General features: G+C 42.6%; 1 protein-coding gene across 5 annotated transcripts in view; it reads left to right on the top strand.

Moving 5' to 3' along the window:
* kiaa1109 (KIAA1109) overlaps window positions 1-14,436 on the top strand; it is an 84,816-nt gene that overhangs the window by 20,392 nt on the left and 49,988 nt on the right. For all 5 annotated transcript variants that reach the window (XM_083924405.1, XM_083924406.1, XM_083924407.1 and 2 more), the window contains exons 22-42: window positions 72-248; window positions 541-669; window positions 1,310-1,429; window positions 2,278-2,609; window positions 3,868-4,118; window positions 4,397-4,637; window positions 4,751-5,242; window positions 6,415-6,688; window positions 7,833-7,970; window positions 8,085-8,155; window positions 8,371-8,544; window positions 9,458-9,578; window positions 9,845-9,994; window positions 10,468-10,595; window positions 10,940-11,142; window positions 11,676-11,873; window positions 11,994-12,205; window positions 12,763-12,914; window positions 13,407-13,557; window positions 13,690-13,842; window positions 14,086-14,326. In XM_083924405.1, coding sequence (XP_083780531.1) covers window positions 72-248; window positions 541-669; window positions 1,310-1,429; window positions 2,278-2,609; window positions 3,868-4,118; window positions 4,397-4,637; window positions 4,751-5,242; window positions 6,415-6,688; window positions 7,833-7,970; window positions 8,085-8,155; window positions 8,371-8,544; window positions 9,458-9,578; window positions 9,845-9,994; window positions 10,468-10,595; window positions 10,940-11,142; window positions 11,676-11,873; window positions 11,994-12,205; window positions 12,763-12,914; window positions 13,407-13,557; window positions 13,690-13,842; window positions 14,086-14,326 — 4,108 coding nt within the window. The remainder of the gene's footprint in view (window positions 1-71; window positions 249-540; window positions 670-1,309; window positions 1,430-2,277; window positions 2,610-3,867; window positions 4,119-4,396; window positions 4,638-4,750; window positions 5,243-6,414; window positions 6,689-7,832; window positions 7,971-8,084; window positions 8,156-8,370; window positions 8,545-9,457; window positions 9,579-9,844; window positions 9,995-10,467; window positions 10,596-10,939; window positions 11,143-11,675; window positions 11,874-11,993; window positions 12,206-12,762; window positions 12,915-13,406; window positions 13,558-13,689; window positions 13,843-14,085; window positions 14,327-14,436) is intronic.

The following is a 14,436-nucleotide window of genomic DNA, read 5'->3' as shown; positions in this document are numbered from 1 at the left end:
TTTACCCACATGGTAAAGGTGGTGTAAGATTAAACAAATGTTTGCGTGTAAATCCGCTCTCTCACCAACAGCGTCCCACAGCAGACGGGGTGTTGAGGGACGGCCACCTGAGTCTGTCTGGTCTGCAGATGAGGGCCCACGCCATGTTCTCTGCTCAGGGTCTCCCCCTGGGCACCGACACGCTGGAGTATGCCTGGCTCATCGACATGCAAGCTGGGGGGCTCACCGGCAGGGTCACTGTTCCACAGGTGTGTGTGTGTGGTTGATTGGCTTACGTAAAAAAGAGATTTTGAATGTGAAAGGAATGCAACCTTAGATCACTATTACATCATGCATCTTTGGGTCAGATGAGTGGGAGTGTGTGAGCCTGTGGTAAAGTATTTTTCCAAACGTGTTTTCCTTTGCTTTGTCCACCCCCACAACAACTGTGTTTGTTTGACTCTTGTTTTTTATTTATTCTGTGCATTTGCCCTAGTAGTAATTGCATTAATTGATTGTTTTTGAGGTAATAATGTGCCCGTGTATGTTTGTGATTATTAGGTGGCCAGTATGATAGAGTGGGGTGAGAATTTTCTTTTCCACGGGGTGTCCAGAGAGTTCCAGCTAGAACAACCCAAGCCCTCTGTCATCTGCCAGCATGGCGTCGACCGCCGCATCTGCGATGCCAAGGTATACACAGGCAGTATATGAAGACACTCTGCACAGTCTGAGCCTCATTTCTCATATGTTCTCTTTATCTGCTGTAGTTGTCTAGCACTGGTTCAAACTAGTTAGCAGCCCTGTGCGTCAGAATATCACGCTAGAAGCTACTGAATTCGCTCATTATGGCTGGAGGCTATTTTCCGCGAGATTTGAATGTTGTTCAGAACCGTCCAGTTTAAAGGGAAATGTGCAAATGACGTCAGATAATAAAAAGAGAAAGCTGTGGACCTTTTGACTAACGATGCATGACTCAGAAAGCACACTGGAGAAACTGCCTGTAACAAGAGCCTCTAACACAGAACTATTGATGTACTCACAGCAGCCATACACGGCACACATACACAACACCGTGATGAATGAAATGACGCTTCCTCTGAAGAACACTTTTAGAGAAAACATCTCTGTTTCACAAAATGTTTTGTTTGTAGAAAAACACTAACAAGGATATTTTTAAAAACTCTGCCCGAGAGCCCTCATTAGTTTCTGACAACCGAGCAGCTGTGGCTACAGGCTACGTAGCAGTATGCAATGCAAAGTCCCTAAACTGAAGGTAGCTTCCTTGTTACCATTGAAAAGTTTCTGGTACTTAATGCTTCTTGTTTTTCAGATGAGCTGCCTGCCGGGTCACTGTCGCACATCAGAGGAGCTGAAGTACACCATGACCCGACTGGCCATGGATGGAGTTGACCTCTTCGTTGTGGAGCATGGCTGTGCTGCCAACATCAAGGTAATTAGCACCAACTAAGGTTGGAGCAATTAATCAAATTTTATTTTCCGTTACAGTTTTTGGCTTTTGCCTGTTTCCCCTGAGATACTGACTCAAATATGTTGACTATAGTTTGCTGAAGAGTTGAGTAAATGTTTAGTTTTTTTTTGTATGTTTTTTTAAGTACACTACAAAATATTTGATGTAATTTGTTTGATATAATTTGTTTTTAATTTTTCAACATATATATTCAACAATAGATTGTGGAACTACCTTATGTGCACTAATGTTATACCATAGTTGGTCTTATTTATTTAAATCTGTGTTTTGTGTTTATTTCATATATTTGAAACGTAAAAAAATGAAAAACAATAACATAAAAAACTGTACACATAGTCAGTAGAAAACTCAATATACAAATTCTGATGGATAAGAACATTAATAAACCACAAAATATATATATTACATGCTCAAAAGGGAGTAGGAAGAAGCGTATATATTTTTTTCTATTTAGAGTTGATCTAATCAGGATAGCCCCTTGAGATGAATCATCTAATTTTCGAGTGGGTCCTAATCTTCCTATCTAGTTTTTTTTTATTATAATTTATTTTCAAGTTTTTTTCTAAGTTTAGTCAAGTTAGTTTAGTTCAGTCATGTTTTTTTTGTCAAATAAGTGAGTAATCGTGTTAAATATAGTGTGAACCCTAATATTGACCAAAATAATCATGATAATAGTTTTTGCCAAAATTGAGCAGCCCTAGCACCAACTATTTTCTTAACTGAAGACATTTAACAGCCATACCATTTTTGAATATGCTGTTAGATGTTTGGTGTGTGAAAAGAGTTTTCCTTTCTTCCTTCCTCCCTAGACGGCTATCATCCGCGTAGCCAACTGCAACCTGCACAACCAGGCAGTGGGAGAAGGCATCAGCGCTGTTGTGCAGGACGTAAACATCCGACAGTACATTGAGCAGCAGCAGCACTGCGAGGCGACAAGGCTGCAGCCGTCCGGACAGGGTCAAGGTCTGGGTCAGCCATTAGGTCTCGGTCAGCCCCCTTTGCTGCGACGCTCCGTCTGGCTGGAGGCGGGTTCAGTCAACCTGAACCTCATCACAGCGGACATTGCTCTGGCTGCTGACCACCCAGCCAAATGTGAAGTCCAGAGGCATTTTCTGGAGCTACACGATTCACAGACCAAAAGGTAGAAAATACATACTGTCATGGGTTATTTACTTTTTTATGTACTTCTCATATTGTGTGTTTAGGAGGGAGGAAAAGGTTTCCTCCATTAATCCCTCAGCTACCTCAGAGCAACTTCTTAGCACTGTGGGATTTCTTATTTATATCATTGGCTACAATTGTTCACCTTTTATTTTATTTGTGAAGTACTTAAATCAAGGGCCACTGGCAATGTTAATGCAGATAAAAAAAAGTCAGTGCTAAAACTTCTTTTCAATGTAGAAATGACTCATTGGCTGTATCACACCTCTGTATAATGAGTCACTGATACAGTCATAAGATGTTCAGCTCATAATGTAAAGTAGGTCTGACAGCTCATGATATGTGATAATTAGCTAGTAGGCTGTGATAATGAATTCAACATAATTCACGATCTCATAAAAGGTCGCCAGGGAGCCATTATCAGTACAGATGTTCTTGCCTAGCTTGTAATTGGACATGATGTTTCATGTTACTTTAGCTAAATACACCGTATGTCAGTTGTGAAAAAAATGATGAAGTAGGTTTGAACTGTACATTTATGACTATGAGTGTGTGCCATGGACTGTATGATGGATGAAGCTTCTCCACTTCATCCCACTGAACAAAAATGAAGCCAAAATATCCTGGAAACGTTCGCTGCCATCTTGTAGTTTTGGAACCAGAGTCTCTGCAGTGTCGATCGGGTGGTGGAGCCACGGTGTTGAAGTCTGGCTCATACACCTGCTCAATCACAGCCATCAATCTTAACTTGACACATCCCGTTTTATTCAAGGGGGCTGTTTGAATAACTAATTAAAACCAAACCTATCAAAAATATGAACACTTGAACTAACATCTGCGTAATTAGAACAACCTAAAATGACAGAAATCAACAGTACTTGGATTTCTTAGTTTGGCCCATGTTCCATCCGCTAACATGAAGGGGCCGGGATTTATGATCAATACTGCAGCCACCAGAGGAGATCAAGATGTTTTGGCTTCACTTTGATGGAGCTGTCATGTTGTCCATCTTTATATGATCTATGGTTATATCCATTGCAGAACCAAGTCCTGGAAACTTAACAGAACAAAGAAGACAGTAATAAGTGATTATCAGATGTTGACTAAGAAAATGAGACCAATGCAACATTTTATCTAACGATGCCTGGTGTGTCCGCAAGACTGGACTACATCCTACATACAGTACATACAGCAACCTCACTTTCATTACCTTTCTCTTTTTTCCCTCCTCTCTTCAGACTCTGGTTCCTCTGGCCAGAAGACGCTAGCATTCGCAACAAGCGCAGCAGGAACCGCTGTGGCTGCCTCGGAGGCTGCAGGTTCTTTGGAGGTACCAACATGGGCCTGGACTTCTTCAAGCTTGATGAGCTGACGCCGTCCTCCTCCTCTGCGTTCTCTTCTTCCAGCACCGACTCAGACATGTCATATGGCCAGTCTTTGCTACAGCCGGGGGAGTGGATTATTACCAAGGAAACGCCCAAAGTTGATGGTATGCACTTGCAAAGATTTCCTGAGAGTCCCCCGGGTTGCTTGAGGGTTTTTTGTGGCTTCCCAAGCAAATTCTCTGTTTATCTAATATTAAAAAAACATGCAATGAAGCATTGCATGTTTTTTTAATATTATATTGAGTTTTTTCTCATTATCTTACCTGCCTAATAGATAATCTTAAGTGAAGTGTGACTGACTCCCTATAAAATATAGAATATATCCACAGGGCATATGTATATAACATACTGATATAGAAAAAATAAATAAATGTTCTCTTAGGGAGAGTTGTTGGACTGAAGACGGGCACACACTCGCCCTGCCTGCCTCCTGAGCTGCCTGAGAGGCGTGGTCAGCAACTCCTCAGTCTCCAGGTTCCCCAACGCTCACACAGCTCTGCCTCTTCCTCTGAAGAAAATAGTTCTTCTAGTGCCGCGTTGCCCCTGCTGGCCGGAGAAAGGGACACTCCCTCACCAAGCACAGAGGAACGAATGTTCCCCATGAACAGCAAAAGCCCTGCTGAGTGAGTATCATCAAAATACTTTTAATGTAAGCTTTCAAAGCATGTACATCATGAACCACTAGAACTCAATCAGTAACACCTACCAAATGTTATTTTCTCCTCTTTTTAAACAGCACCCTAGGGGATGTCCCAGAGATCTCGCCTGTCTCACCCAACAGTTCCCAGGACCGCTCCTCAGTGCGCTCACCACTCTGCTCCCCTCTCAAGCGCCAGTCTTCTGTACACTCAGGTCGACTGGGCAGCACCAAGAGTCTGTCAGCTGCCGTCTTCACCGACAAGCCGCCACCAGTTCTTGCCGGAGGCGTCCAGTTCAGCAGCGAGGTTTCCCGCAGCGATGAGAACGTCCTGGATTCACCACGTCAGCGCAGAAGCTATGGCTCCTTTCCCTTCACGCCCTCAGCGGACTCCAACACCTTCCATCAGTACCGCTCCGCAGACTCCAGCATGTCCGTGGCCGACAGCGAGGCCTACTTCTCTGCTGCCGAGGACTTTGAGCCGATAAGCAGCGCAGACGAGGGTCCAGGGACGTATCCGGGTCGGAAGAAGAAGAGGAGGCAGCAGATGCAGACGCCACAGCAGCCCCCGTATCACATGGAGAACTACAGGTCAGCTTGAGTGATAATGTACTTTAGAAAACGGAGCATGGAATAACGTGCAAATTGAGGTCAGCTTCAGTGGAACTCATGAAAGTTCTCAAAGTTAAAGGGTTGGAAAATTTGAGAGGGGACTGGGTAAAGGTCAGATCAAGTACACAGCTAAGCGCGGGATTAAGGTGATGGTAGAGTCTAGACAGCTCACAGTGACATCAAAGAGTCTCTCGTTTCTCATCTGTAAGAGCAGATGAATTAATGACCCCTCTAGCAAGTTCTGACTTCGCCCGATTGCTTGAAGTGTTACTCTTGTAAATAATGTAATAGAGGTCATTCTGAAGGGTTTGTGATTCATGCTTTACATTTTAAGAGTGTGATGAATGCAGGAATTGGATTTTCCACTTAGTGTCTCCATTTTGTCTTTTCCCTTACAGGGATGTTACTGTGAACAAAATTACAATTTCAAGACAAATTTACAAAAACATATAATCTATATTCAAACAATACAATAGTGAGTGATCACACTGGCATCTTTGGAAAAAAATACAGGGATACATTAACTGTGTGTTATGACATTTTTTATGTTTCATACTCAACAAGTTTTGCATCTCATTGTTAAACAGCTTGCCCCGAAGCCAAACACGTTGCAGATTTCATTTATTACTTTGATTCGATCATTCAAGGATGGATGTGATATGGAAGGGTGGTAGCAAATGAGATGTTTGATCCATGGGCAGCCACTTACTGCTGGTGTGTTTTGCAAATTGGATTTCAGTCTTGCTCTGCAACTACCTCGTCACTTTTCGATTACCCCAAAATGTTCTCACATTGATTTCAACACACTTCTTGATTGATGCAGCCACCGCACAAACACAAACAATCAATTTAGTCTTGTAGAAGGTTTCAACCGGCACAAGCTTGTGTAAATGTGGGATGGCTGAATTCAAGAACCTAAAACTATACATAGAAAAGAGGTATTGTAGATTCTGGCTGTCAATGTTAACATAATTGCAGCTGTAAAGGAAATGTAAAGCTAAATTATGAACATTCATAGAATTTTTAGGGCTTGCATCTCAAATGCAACAAAAGACCAATTGCCACCAAAACACCCTTATTTCTTTAGCTGTAACTAGCTTGAGCCACACCTTCATATATTCCTTTGATGTCCATGTGTAAATATCCCACAGCCGGAGTTCCATCTACCACAGTGTTGAAGGACCCCTCACCTATGTTCTCAATGGGGAGCTGATCACTGAGCCACGTCCCCTGCCCATGCCCCCAATGCTGCCCCCGCTGCCGTCCCAGCCCCTGCCCAGCCACACATCCCAGGCATCTTTCGTCTCAGCCCTGGCCATGGAGGAGGAGAGCTCAGTGGAGGCGGAGAAGACGGCTGAACCTGGTCCTGTAACCCGCCAGCCCCACGTCATGGCGTGCTATCAGAGCTACCTTGCCCACTACCAGGTAAAGTCTCACATGTTAGTTCTAAGCGAAAATCTCCGGGCCTGAAAAGTGAAGCCAATATTGAAGTGAACCTTCGTTCTTTCTAATGGCCAGTAGGGGGCGACCCTACACATATTGGCAGATCAAACAGTTGTGCGACCCACAGCCAGGAGTTTTAAAAGCAGGAAACAGCTGTTCACAGAAGTGAGAGACAGCGAAATAACGACTGTCGTTATGAGCAACTGGAAGCCTATGAAATCTTTGAAATGCTGACCATCACAGCAGATAAAGTTGTGAATTGTCAGATCACAGGGCTAACTTCTTCTGCCCCGTATGTTGTACATCACTGTGCGCCCAATTTTGTGCTTCACATCACGTCACATGTTTACGCCTATCCCAGAAAATCGTCTTTTGGGAGAGAAGGAATATTACGCTTCCCTTTCACATAGACAGGATGTCAAATTGCAGCCTTTGCCTGGCCGCAGATGTGGCGAATTTTCTATATAAAAACCCCTTATGAGAAAATAAGCCTACTTCTCACTTGATTTATTACCTCAGTAAACATTTACATAATGAGTTTATGGTCTCAACTGCTAGTTTATTGTGTAGTAAACATTTACATAATGAGTTTATGGTCTCAACTGCTAGTTTATTGTGTTCGTTATTACAGTAGGATGTTTATTTTGTAAATTATGGTCCCATTTAGAGTAAAATAGTTGATAAAGGTGGGGATGCTTTAGGGTGTGGCTACCTTGTGATTAACAAGCCACTACCACTGGGATTTGAGGACTAACAATGAATATCCACAGCTCTGTGCACATTTAAATAGTCATGAACTTGTTTTTGAGTTCTTTTTCTTAGAACATTGACCCTTTCACAGTGTGTTTTCACGTCTTAAAAAACAAGTTGGCGATAGCCGAAATGCCAAACTCAGGGCTTTAAACGGTAGTATATAAACCAATGGGTGACATCACAATGGCCACATCCACTTCTTTTATACAGGTATGGTTAGTCCATATATGTGCAAATCCTAGGGTCCTTCAATCTAAACATGACATAATCAAACTCTGCTTGTGAGTTTTGCTCCATAGTATGAATTTATGAGAGCTGAAACTGTGTTTATGCTGCGCTTGTTTATAAACACACTTTACTTCACTTCTGCCAGGTCTCAAATTGGTCTGTCAAGCAGCCCACCAATAAGAGGACTTCAAAGTCTTCTCTGCACCGCCCCTTAGATTTGGACACACCCACCAGTGAGGAGAGCGGCGCCTCCTTTGACCAGCTCTCTGTTCCCAGCTTTAAGGTCTTTGAATAAAAGATAACAGCCATTGTGTGCCATCAGCATTTAATACTATCATTAAACTTGAGAATGTTCTCTTGGTAATGGCTTTTCAAATTGTTTCCTTTTGCATTACAGGTGATAAAGCAGGGCCTCTCAGCAAGCTCTTTATATGACAGAGGACTTGAGCTGATGGGAGAGAACAACAGGTATTTATGCCACATTTTATTGCCTACCTTACCCTATATATTTACATTAAAACCTATCCACTAAAGAACGTGTGCTTTTATACAGTATATATCCGTATACTCAACAGCACCCAATGTACTGTGTGCGTCACACTGTCCTGCTCTGACAATGCTGTGTTTTTTTTATTGTTAATATATAATGCATGCTCAGAGATTGTCTCTTTGTTCCTCCACAGTACACCATATACCCCACTGGATAAGAGGGCCATGGAGAACACAGATGAGGACACAACGACAGATGACTGGACTCTGGAACAGCCTTTAGCTCAAACAAGGACTACTGCCATCGTAGAGGTGAAGGGAGCCATCAATGTGGTTCTCACACCCCTTGTGGCTGAATCCCTGGACAGGTAGTAACACTTGATGTAGTTTTTTACAAAAAAATCTCTTAGTGTTGTTTAAGCTCTTGCTTTGTCCTGATTTAATATTGTTTATTTTCAGGCTGCTTGTCATGCTGCTTAATTGACCACATTTCCCTTTGGCAGTTTTTCCTCACACGACACATCGTTAGTTCCCATATTTTAAAAACGTCTTTTTTTTTTAAAATTTGATATTATAAAGCCGGTCGAGTTGCTACTTAAATACTGTGAAAGTATCAAAACGCTCAATTTATAGAGCAATGCACACAGGTCGTATTCAGAAACTGTGCCCTTAAATGAACCATCAGGACAATGATGTCTGAACTATACTATATATATGTAGAAAATGGCACTATAGTGCTGTCATTCCATGGCTGTAATTATGGTGCAGAGATGCTAAGAGTACAAATGAGAGACTCAGAAACACTGATCGATCAGAGCAGACTGGGCTTTTTCTGGAGGAGACCCTCTTCAAAACAGACAGATGGTAAAACATAGGGTGAATACAGGTATGTTCAGACAGACAGTATGAAGAAAAACTATTTGTTTGTTCTAGTAGGATCCAAAAATACAAGTATGAACCTGAATACGGGCATGATGTGGGACCTTTAAGGTTTGTTTTTTTTAGCCTGAGGCTAAGATTTGACCTAAAGCCAATTTAATCCCTATGCACACTGCATCTTGTATCTAAAATTCAGCTGGCAGAGCTTCATAGTCTGGTCTTGTTCTTGGTTGTCAGTCTGAATCTTTAGTTTGCCAAAGAATAACAATGCTTGGGTGGTCTTACATGCACTTAACTCTTGGCTGGTGCTGTGTACATGTAACTAAATAAAACAAAGTATTCATTTCCCGATGACATTTTAGTTTTTTTATTGCAGCTGTCTGTCTGTTTGGTCTGTTACAGGTACATCGAATCCATGGTCCACTTTGCCAGCATCCGTCATCCTGCAGCCATTCTGGATGACCTGCATGGGAAAGTCCTCAATGAAGCCTATCAGATTAGCAAGTCCACAGTCACTGAATCTGTAAGTACAACAGTGCACAGAACAGAGAGATAGAGTGATAGTGCTGACACACATCCTAACTATCAAACTGTAATCCCTGTGATGGTATAAAATGTGTCACATGTGTACAGCATGCAATAAGTCCGTTTTAAATGTTTTAAGCAGATTATGGTTGTACAGATATTCTAAATGTTTTGAGATTTGGCAAAAGTCAGCTTTCCTATTTAAAAGTGGCTTTGTTGCTCGACGTCTGATGCCCTACTGTTTTTGGCCCCGGATCTACACAGAGCCAAACAGGCAAGCAGGAGCATAAGTTGTCCAAGACAGAGGGCACGACCCCGGGCTCCCTCAACATCACCCCTGGCCAGACAGACCTGTCCGTCAAACCAGATAATGTGAAAATCAAGGGCCTCCAAGCCAACGTCTCCATCCCCAAGGTAAGACCCCTGACCCGGAATAATGAGGAGCCAGCAGTGTTCCTCAAACTGTGCTCTGAACCAAGAGAGGTTCAAGAGCAAGCACAGAATCAGGAGCATTGCTGTAGATCACTTAACATTCCAACAATAAATGCACTCAGCGGTGTTTAAATAATACCTCCATAGAATGAAGCATATACAATCAAAACCTTCTTCTTATTTTAATCTCGCTGAAGGGAAGTTAAAGTGTGTTTGCACTAAAAGTTTGAGTGGGAACATAATACATTTGTTCTCATTTGTAACTATTGCAGTATAGATTTTTCTATTGTCCTTTGTATATCTTCATATAGAGGAAAAGCCAAAACAATTTGAAAAAATAGCCTCACAACAATGTACTAGCAAGTTATTTATTAGAAGAATGTTGTTCTACAGCACGGTGGGGTTTAGTTCAGCTTGGCTAACTTGACTTTTTGTTTTGTTCTCTTCTGCTACAGGTGAACCTTTGCCTCCTGCAGGCTTCTGTAGAGGAGGGCTCACCGTCATGCTCCAGCAAGTGTGTCACACATGTGTCTCTGGTGGCGCTGTGCTTCGACAGGATCGCCACCCAGTTCAGAATGAACAGGTAACGCCATTGTTTGTTTGTGTGTGTGTGTGTGTGTGTGTGTCTGTGTGTACAATGATTAAGCTTTTCAGAGTTTTCATGCTCAGGGCAAACATGCATCCAATACATGCTTAAAATGCCCGCTGGCATATTCAGTTGTGGTTATTTAGATGTCATGCTGTCGTTTATCTCTGAACCGATTCAGTAGGGTGGCAATTTTGGGGAAGTGTGGGAATGATTCACTTAGATTTATATTCTTGATGAGTGATGTGTGCTTTGTACAACAAAAGTGTTTAGGGTACAAAATCAACAAAGTAGCAGCCAAGTTCGAATACAAACACACATTTTCTTTCTACTGTTTTCAGGGGTATTGTAGAGGAGACGGCCAACACCCTGGAACACGGCCGACCATCAGTCATGTTGGAGAAGTACGCCTCAGCCACCAAGATGCAGCCACAGTCCTCTGGCTCGTTGCGCTCCAACGCCGGCATCGAGAAAGGCAAAGAAATCGCAGCCAGGCTCAACGTCCACCGTATCCACAGCCAGCTGCGAGGCCTCGACTCCACAGGTCGGCCCCTGTTTGATCTCTTGTGCTGATTTTTTTAAGTGGTTCACTGACCTTTTACATGATATTCAACCACTTTGTTAATATACTGTACGAGCTGTCCCTAGACAGTGTGCCGAAGTTCACTCACTTGACCTACAGTACCAAAGAAAAGTATTAAGACCCTTTTTTTTAATTTAACCTATATTTTACTGGGAAAGTCCCATCAAGATTAAAAACCTCTTTTTCAAGAAGTCCTGGCCAAGAGGCAGCAAAAGTTACGGTTACAATATACAGACAACAAATAAAGTTATAAAAAACAGTTACAGGTAAAGGAGGTCGTGTCAAGTGCTCTCAGCCTGGATTTAAAAGCATTCAAAGAAATCAGTTCAGTTAATAAACTTTTTGTACCACCATTAAGTTATTTTAAATTGCTTATTTTTGTTTTTCCTCACCAAACACTTTTCTGTTGAATCCTTTTTGCTTTTTTAACTGCAGTAAAGTGTATAATAGTGTGGCATTTTCTAGCATTAGCGTTGTTTCTTCTGCTTTCGTAGACATTGGCACGTGTGCCATCACAGCGATCCCTTTTGAGAAGTCCAAAGTGCTGTTTGGTCTGGAGGAAATGGAGGAGTTTTCAATGGTGGATGAAACCGATGCTCAGACCACAGCGGACCTCGGCCGTTCCGCCACGTCTCTTGAGAAATGGGGCTGGATTATGTTTGAATGTGGCATCGAGAACCTCACAGTCAAAGGTAAAAACATTGAGTCATCACTTACATTTGCACCTATGGATATGAAAATTAAAGTTGTATCAAGAGGGATCTATATCATTTGTGTACAGATGTGTGACTGTAATACGCTTTATGTTGCAGGGGGCCGTCAGTCAGGTGCCATTCTTTACAATTCATTCGGTGTGATGGGACGCTTAGACACTGGAGGGAAGACGGGTATGTCAAAATCCAATGGTTCGACAGGCTCTCAGACAGGCAGTGGTTACAGTACCGATGTCTCTGATGACAACCTGCCACCTGATGCTATGAGCCCTGCCTCTGATGCCAACGAAAACTCTGACTCCGATGACCAGGTGAGAAATGCTGAGAATGCTGCTGTGGACCGGCTAAAAAACATCTCTGCCCCACATCTTTTTTGCTTAGATAAAAGAAACAACTGGGTTGTAAGCAGTATCAAGCCATGATGCAGAGTTGAGCTTCCTGTCTTTTATCTGATCTTCTTGAGGTCCACAAATGCATGAAAGCTTTTTTAGCTCTGCTGATGGTGACCCCAAACCTTTCACTTATGTGAGGACAAAATAATTCTCTCTGATTTCTTCATTTATCTTTATTTTCTGTGTTTCTACAATTTTATTTTGCGGATATTACTGACCACTGACAGTCTTTGCTTCAGATTTGAGTAATTGTCTTACTCGCACAAAATAAGTTCATTAAGACTGGTTCAGATGTGTATCAAAAACTTCCCTTTCCAAAAATCGAGTTGAGCCTGATCAGAGCGAGATGATGGCAAATCAAAGCTGTAAATGCAAAGCAGTGATGTGTTTTGGCTGGCACAGAGGAAAGCGGTTAATCTATTCCCACCAGCCAGTCTCTATCCACCAGTTCAATCAAGTTCTCTTGCGCTCTGTAGGATGAAGGCGTGGAGTCAGATGACCTGAAGAAAGACCTCCCCCTCATGCCCCCGCCCCCTGACTCCAGCAGCATGAAGCTGACCATCAGAGAGATCTGGTTCAGTTTTGCTGCTCCCACTAATGTGCGTTCACCTTCGCAGGCCATCTCCAGGTACGACTCCAATGACCTGATAAGGATCTCGTCACAAAAATGTTCATTCACATTTAGAAAAAAAAAAAAAACACGTGTCACTGTCTTCTGGTTGAGCGTGTGTCAGTGTTATTGTGTCGTAGGTACAATATTATCTGCTGGAAAGAGTTTTTATGAAAGTTCTTGCCAACTATTTGCATTGTAATTTTTATGCTCATGCAGACCTGATAGCCGTGCAGGTCAGGTACATTCTGAGTATGTACTGTGGCTGAGTTTTATTAGAAGTCATTTAACCAATTGCACCAACTGCAACATGTATCTTATGCCTGCAATTGAGGATAAAGGTCCAGAAATCAAATCTTAACCGACTTATGAGATAAAACATGGTAGAAGTTGTTGACTTCATGGTAATTCCTGACAAACAGTGTTTTATCTGAAACGGGCGAAAACGCTATACAGTATGTCAGGATATATGATGAGTAGTTATTATAAGGTGGTCTGCTGTGTTTACAGGCAGTTGAATCTGCTCAGCACAGCCACACCTGCCATCGGAGCCTGGTTGGTTCCCATCGACCAGCTCAAATCTTCTTTACGCAAACAGGACATGGAGGGCACACTGCGCGTGTGTGCCGTTATGGGCTGCATCATGACTGAAGCTCTTGAGGTCAGTAATACATCTGTAGTAAACAAATTAAAGAGACAGGCGCTAAATCGGAGCGTTTCAGATAGAGGGTGAATACAGGTATATTCAGACAGACAGCATGAGAAAAATAATGTGTTTTTCGTTCCTCAACAGAAAAAGAGTATCCACATCCCCATCCGTAGCAAGTACAACCGTGTGACCAAACGAGCTCGCTACCTGCATGAGAATCCCTCCTGTATGCTTTGTAATATACTTCACCGCTATCTGCAGCAGGCGGACTACTCTGTCATAGAGGAGGCCACCATGGTAAGTGGCCTCTGGATCTCTTATTTTCTAATACCTACATTTTAGGAAACTCTCCAACTTGACTATAATTAGTTAAATGACTACTAAAATCTATATGGTCTCATTTGGACTAAGGTGTACAAAAAAATAACCTGCAATTATTTTAAGTGGTCTTAGGCTGCCTTGGCTCAGCTGTGCTATTTTAATTAATCCCTTACTGGTGGCACTAATCCAGTCCTTTCCTCTTCTCCTTTTCTATCCCAGAATGATGGGGTTCCAGCCCTTGTGACTCTAAAGAAGGGTCTGGTGGCTTTGGCCAGACAGTGGATGAAATTTATAGTGGTAACTCAGGGCTTCAAAGCTATTGGTCTGATAAGGCCCAATCAGCTTGCTAAACCCAAGGAGCCTCAGCAGAGTCTGGGTGAGACGATCTTGGGCCTGGACAACGGTGCTGCACTGCAGAGTGACACCAGCGCCGACGGAGCTGAATTTGAATTTGACGCAGGTGGGAACTTACATCTTTCAGTGTGCTAATACCATTTTGACTCCCCCATCTGTTAACCACAGATGGACTGTGAAACTCCTAACCTTTACAGTACGTCACAGTGTTTGCAC

The sequence above is a fragment of the Echiichthys vipera genome (genome assembly GCF_963691815.1).
Source record: "Echiichthys vipera genome assembly, chromosome: 12".
NCBI lineage: Eukaryota > Metazoa > Chordata > Actinopteri > Perciformes > Trachinidae > Echiichthys > Echiichthys vipera.
Note: the sequence above shows the minus strand (reverse complement) of the source record. Positions and strands in the feature narration are given on the sequence as shown.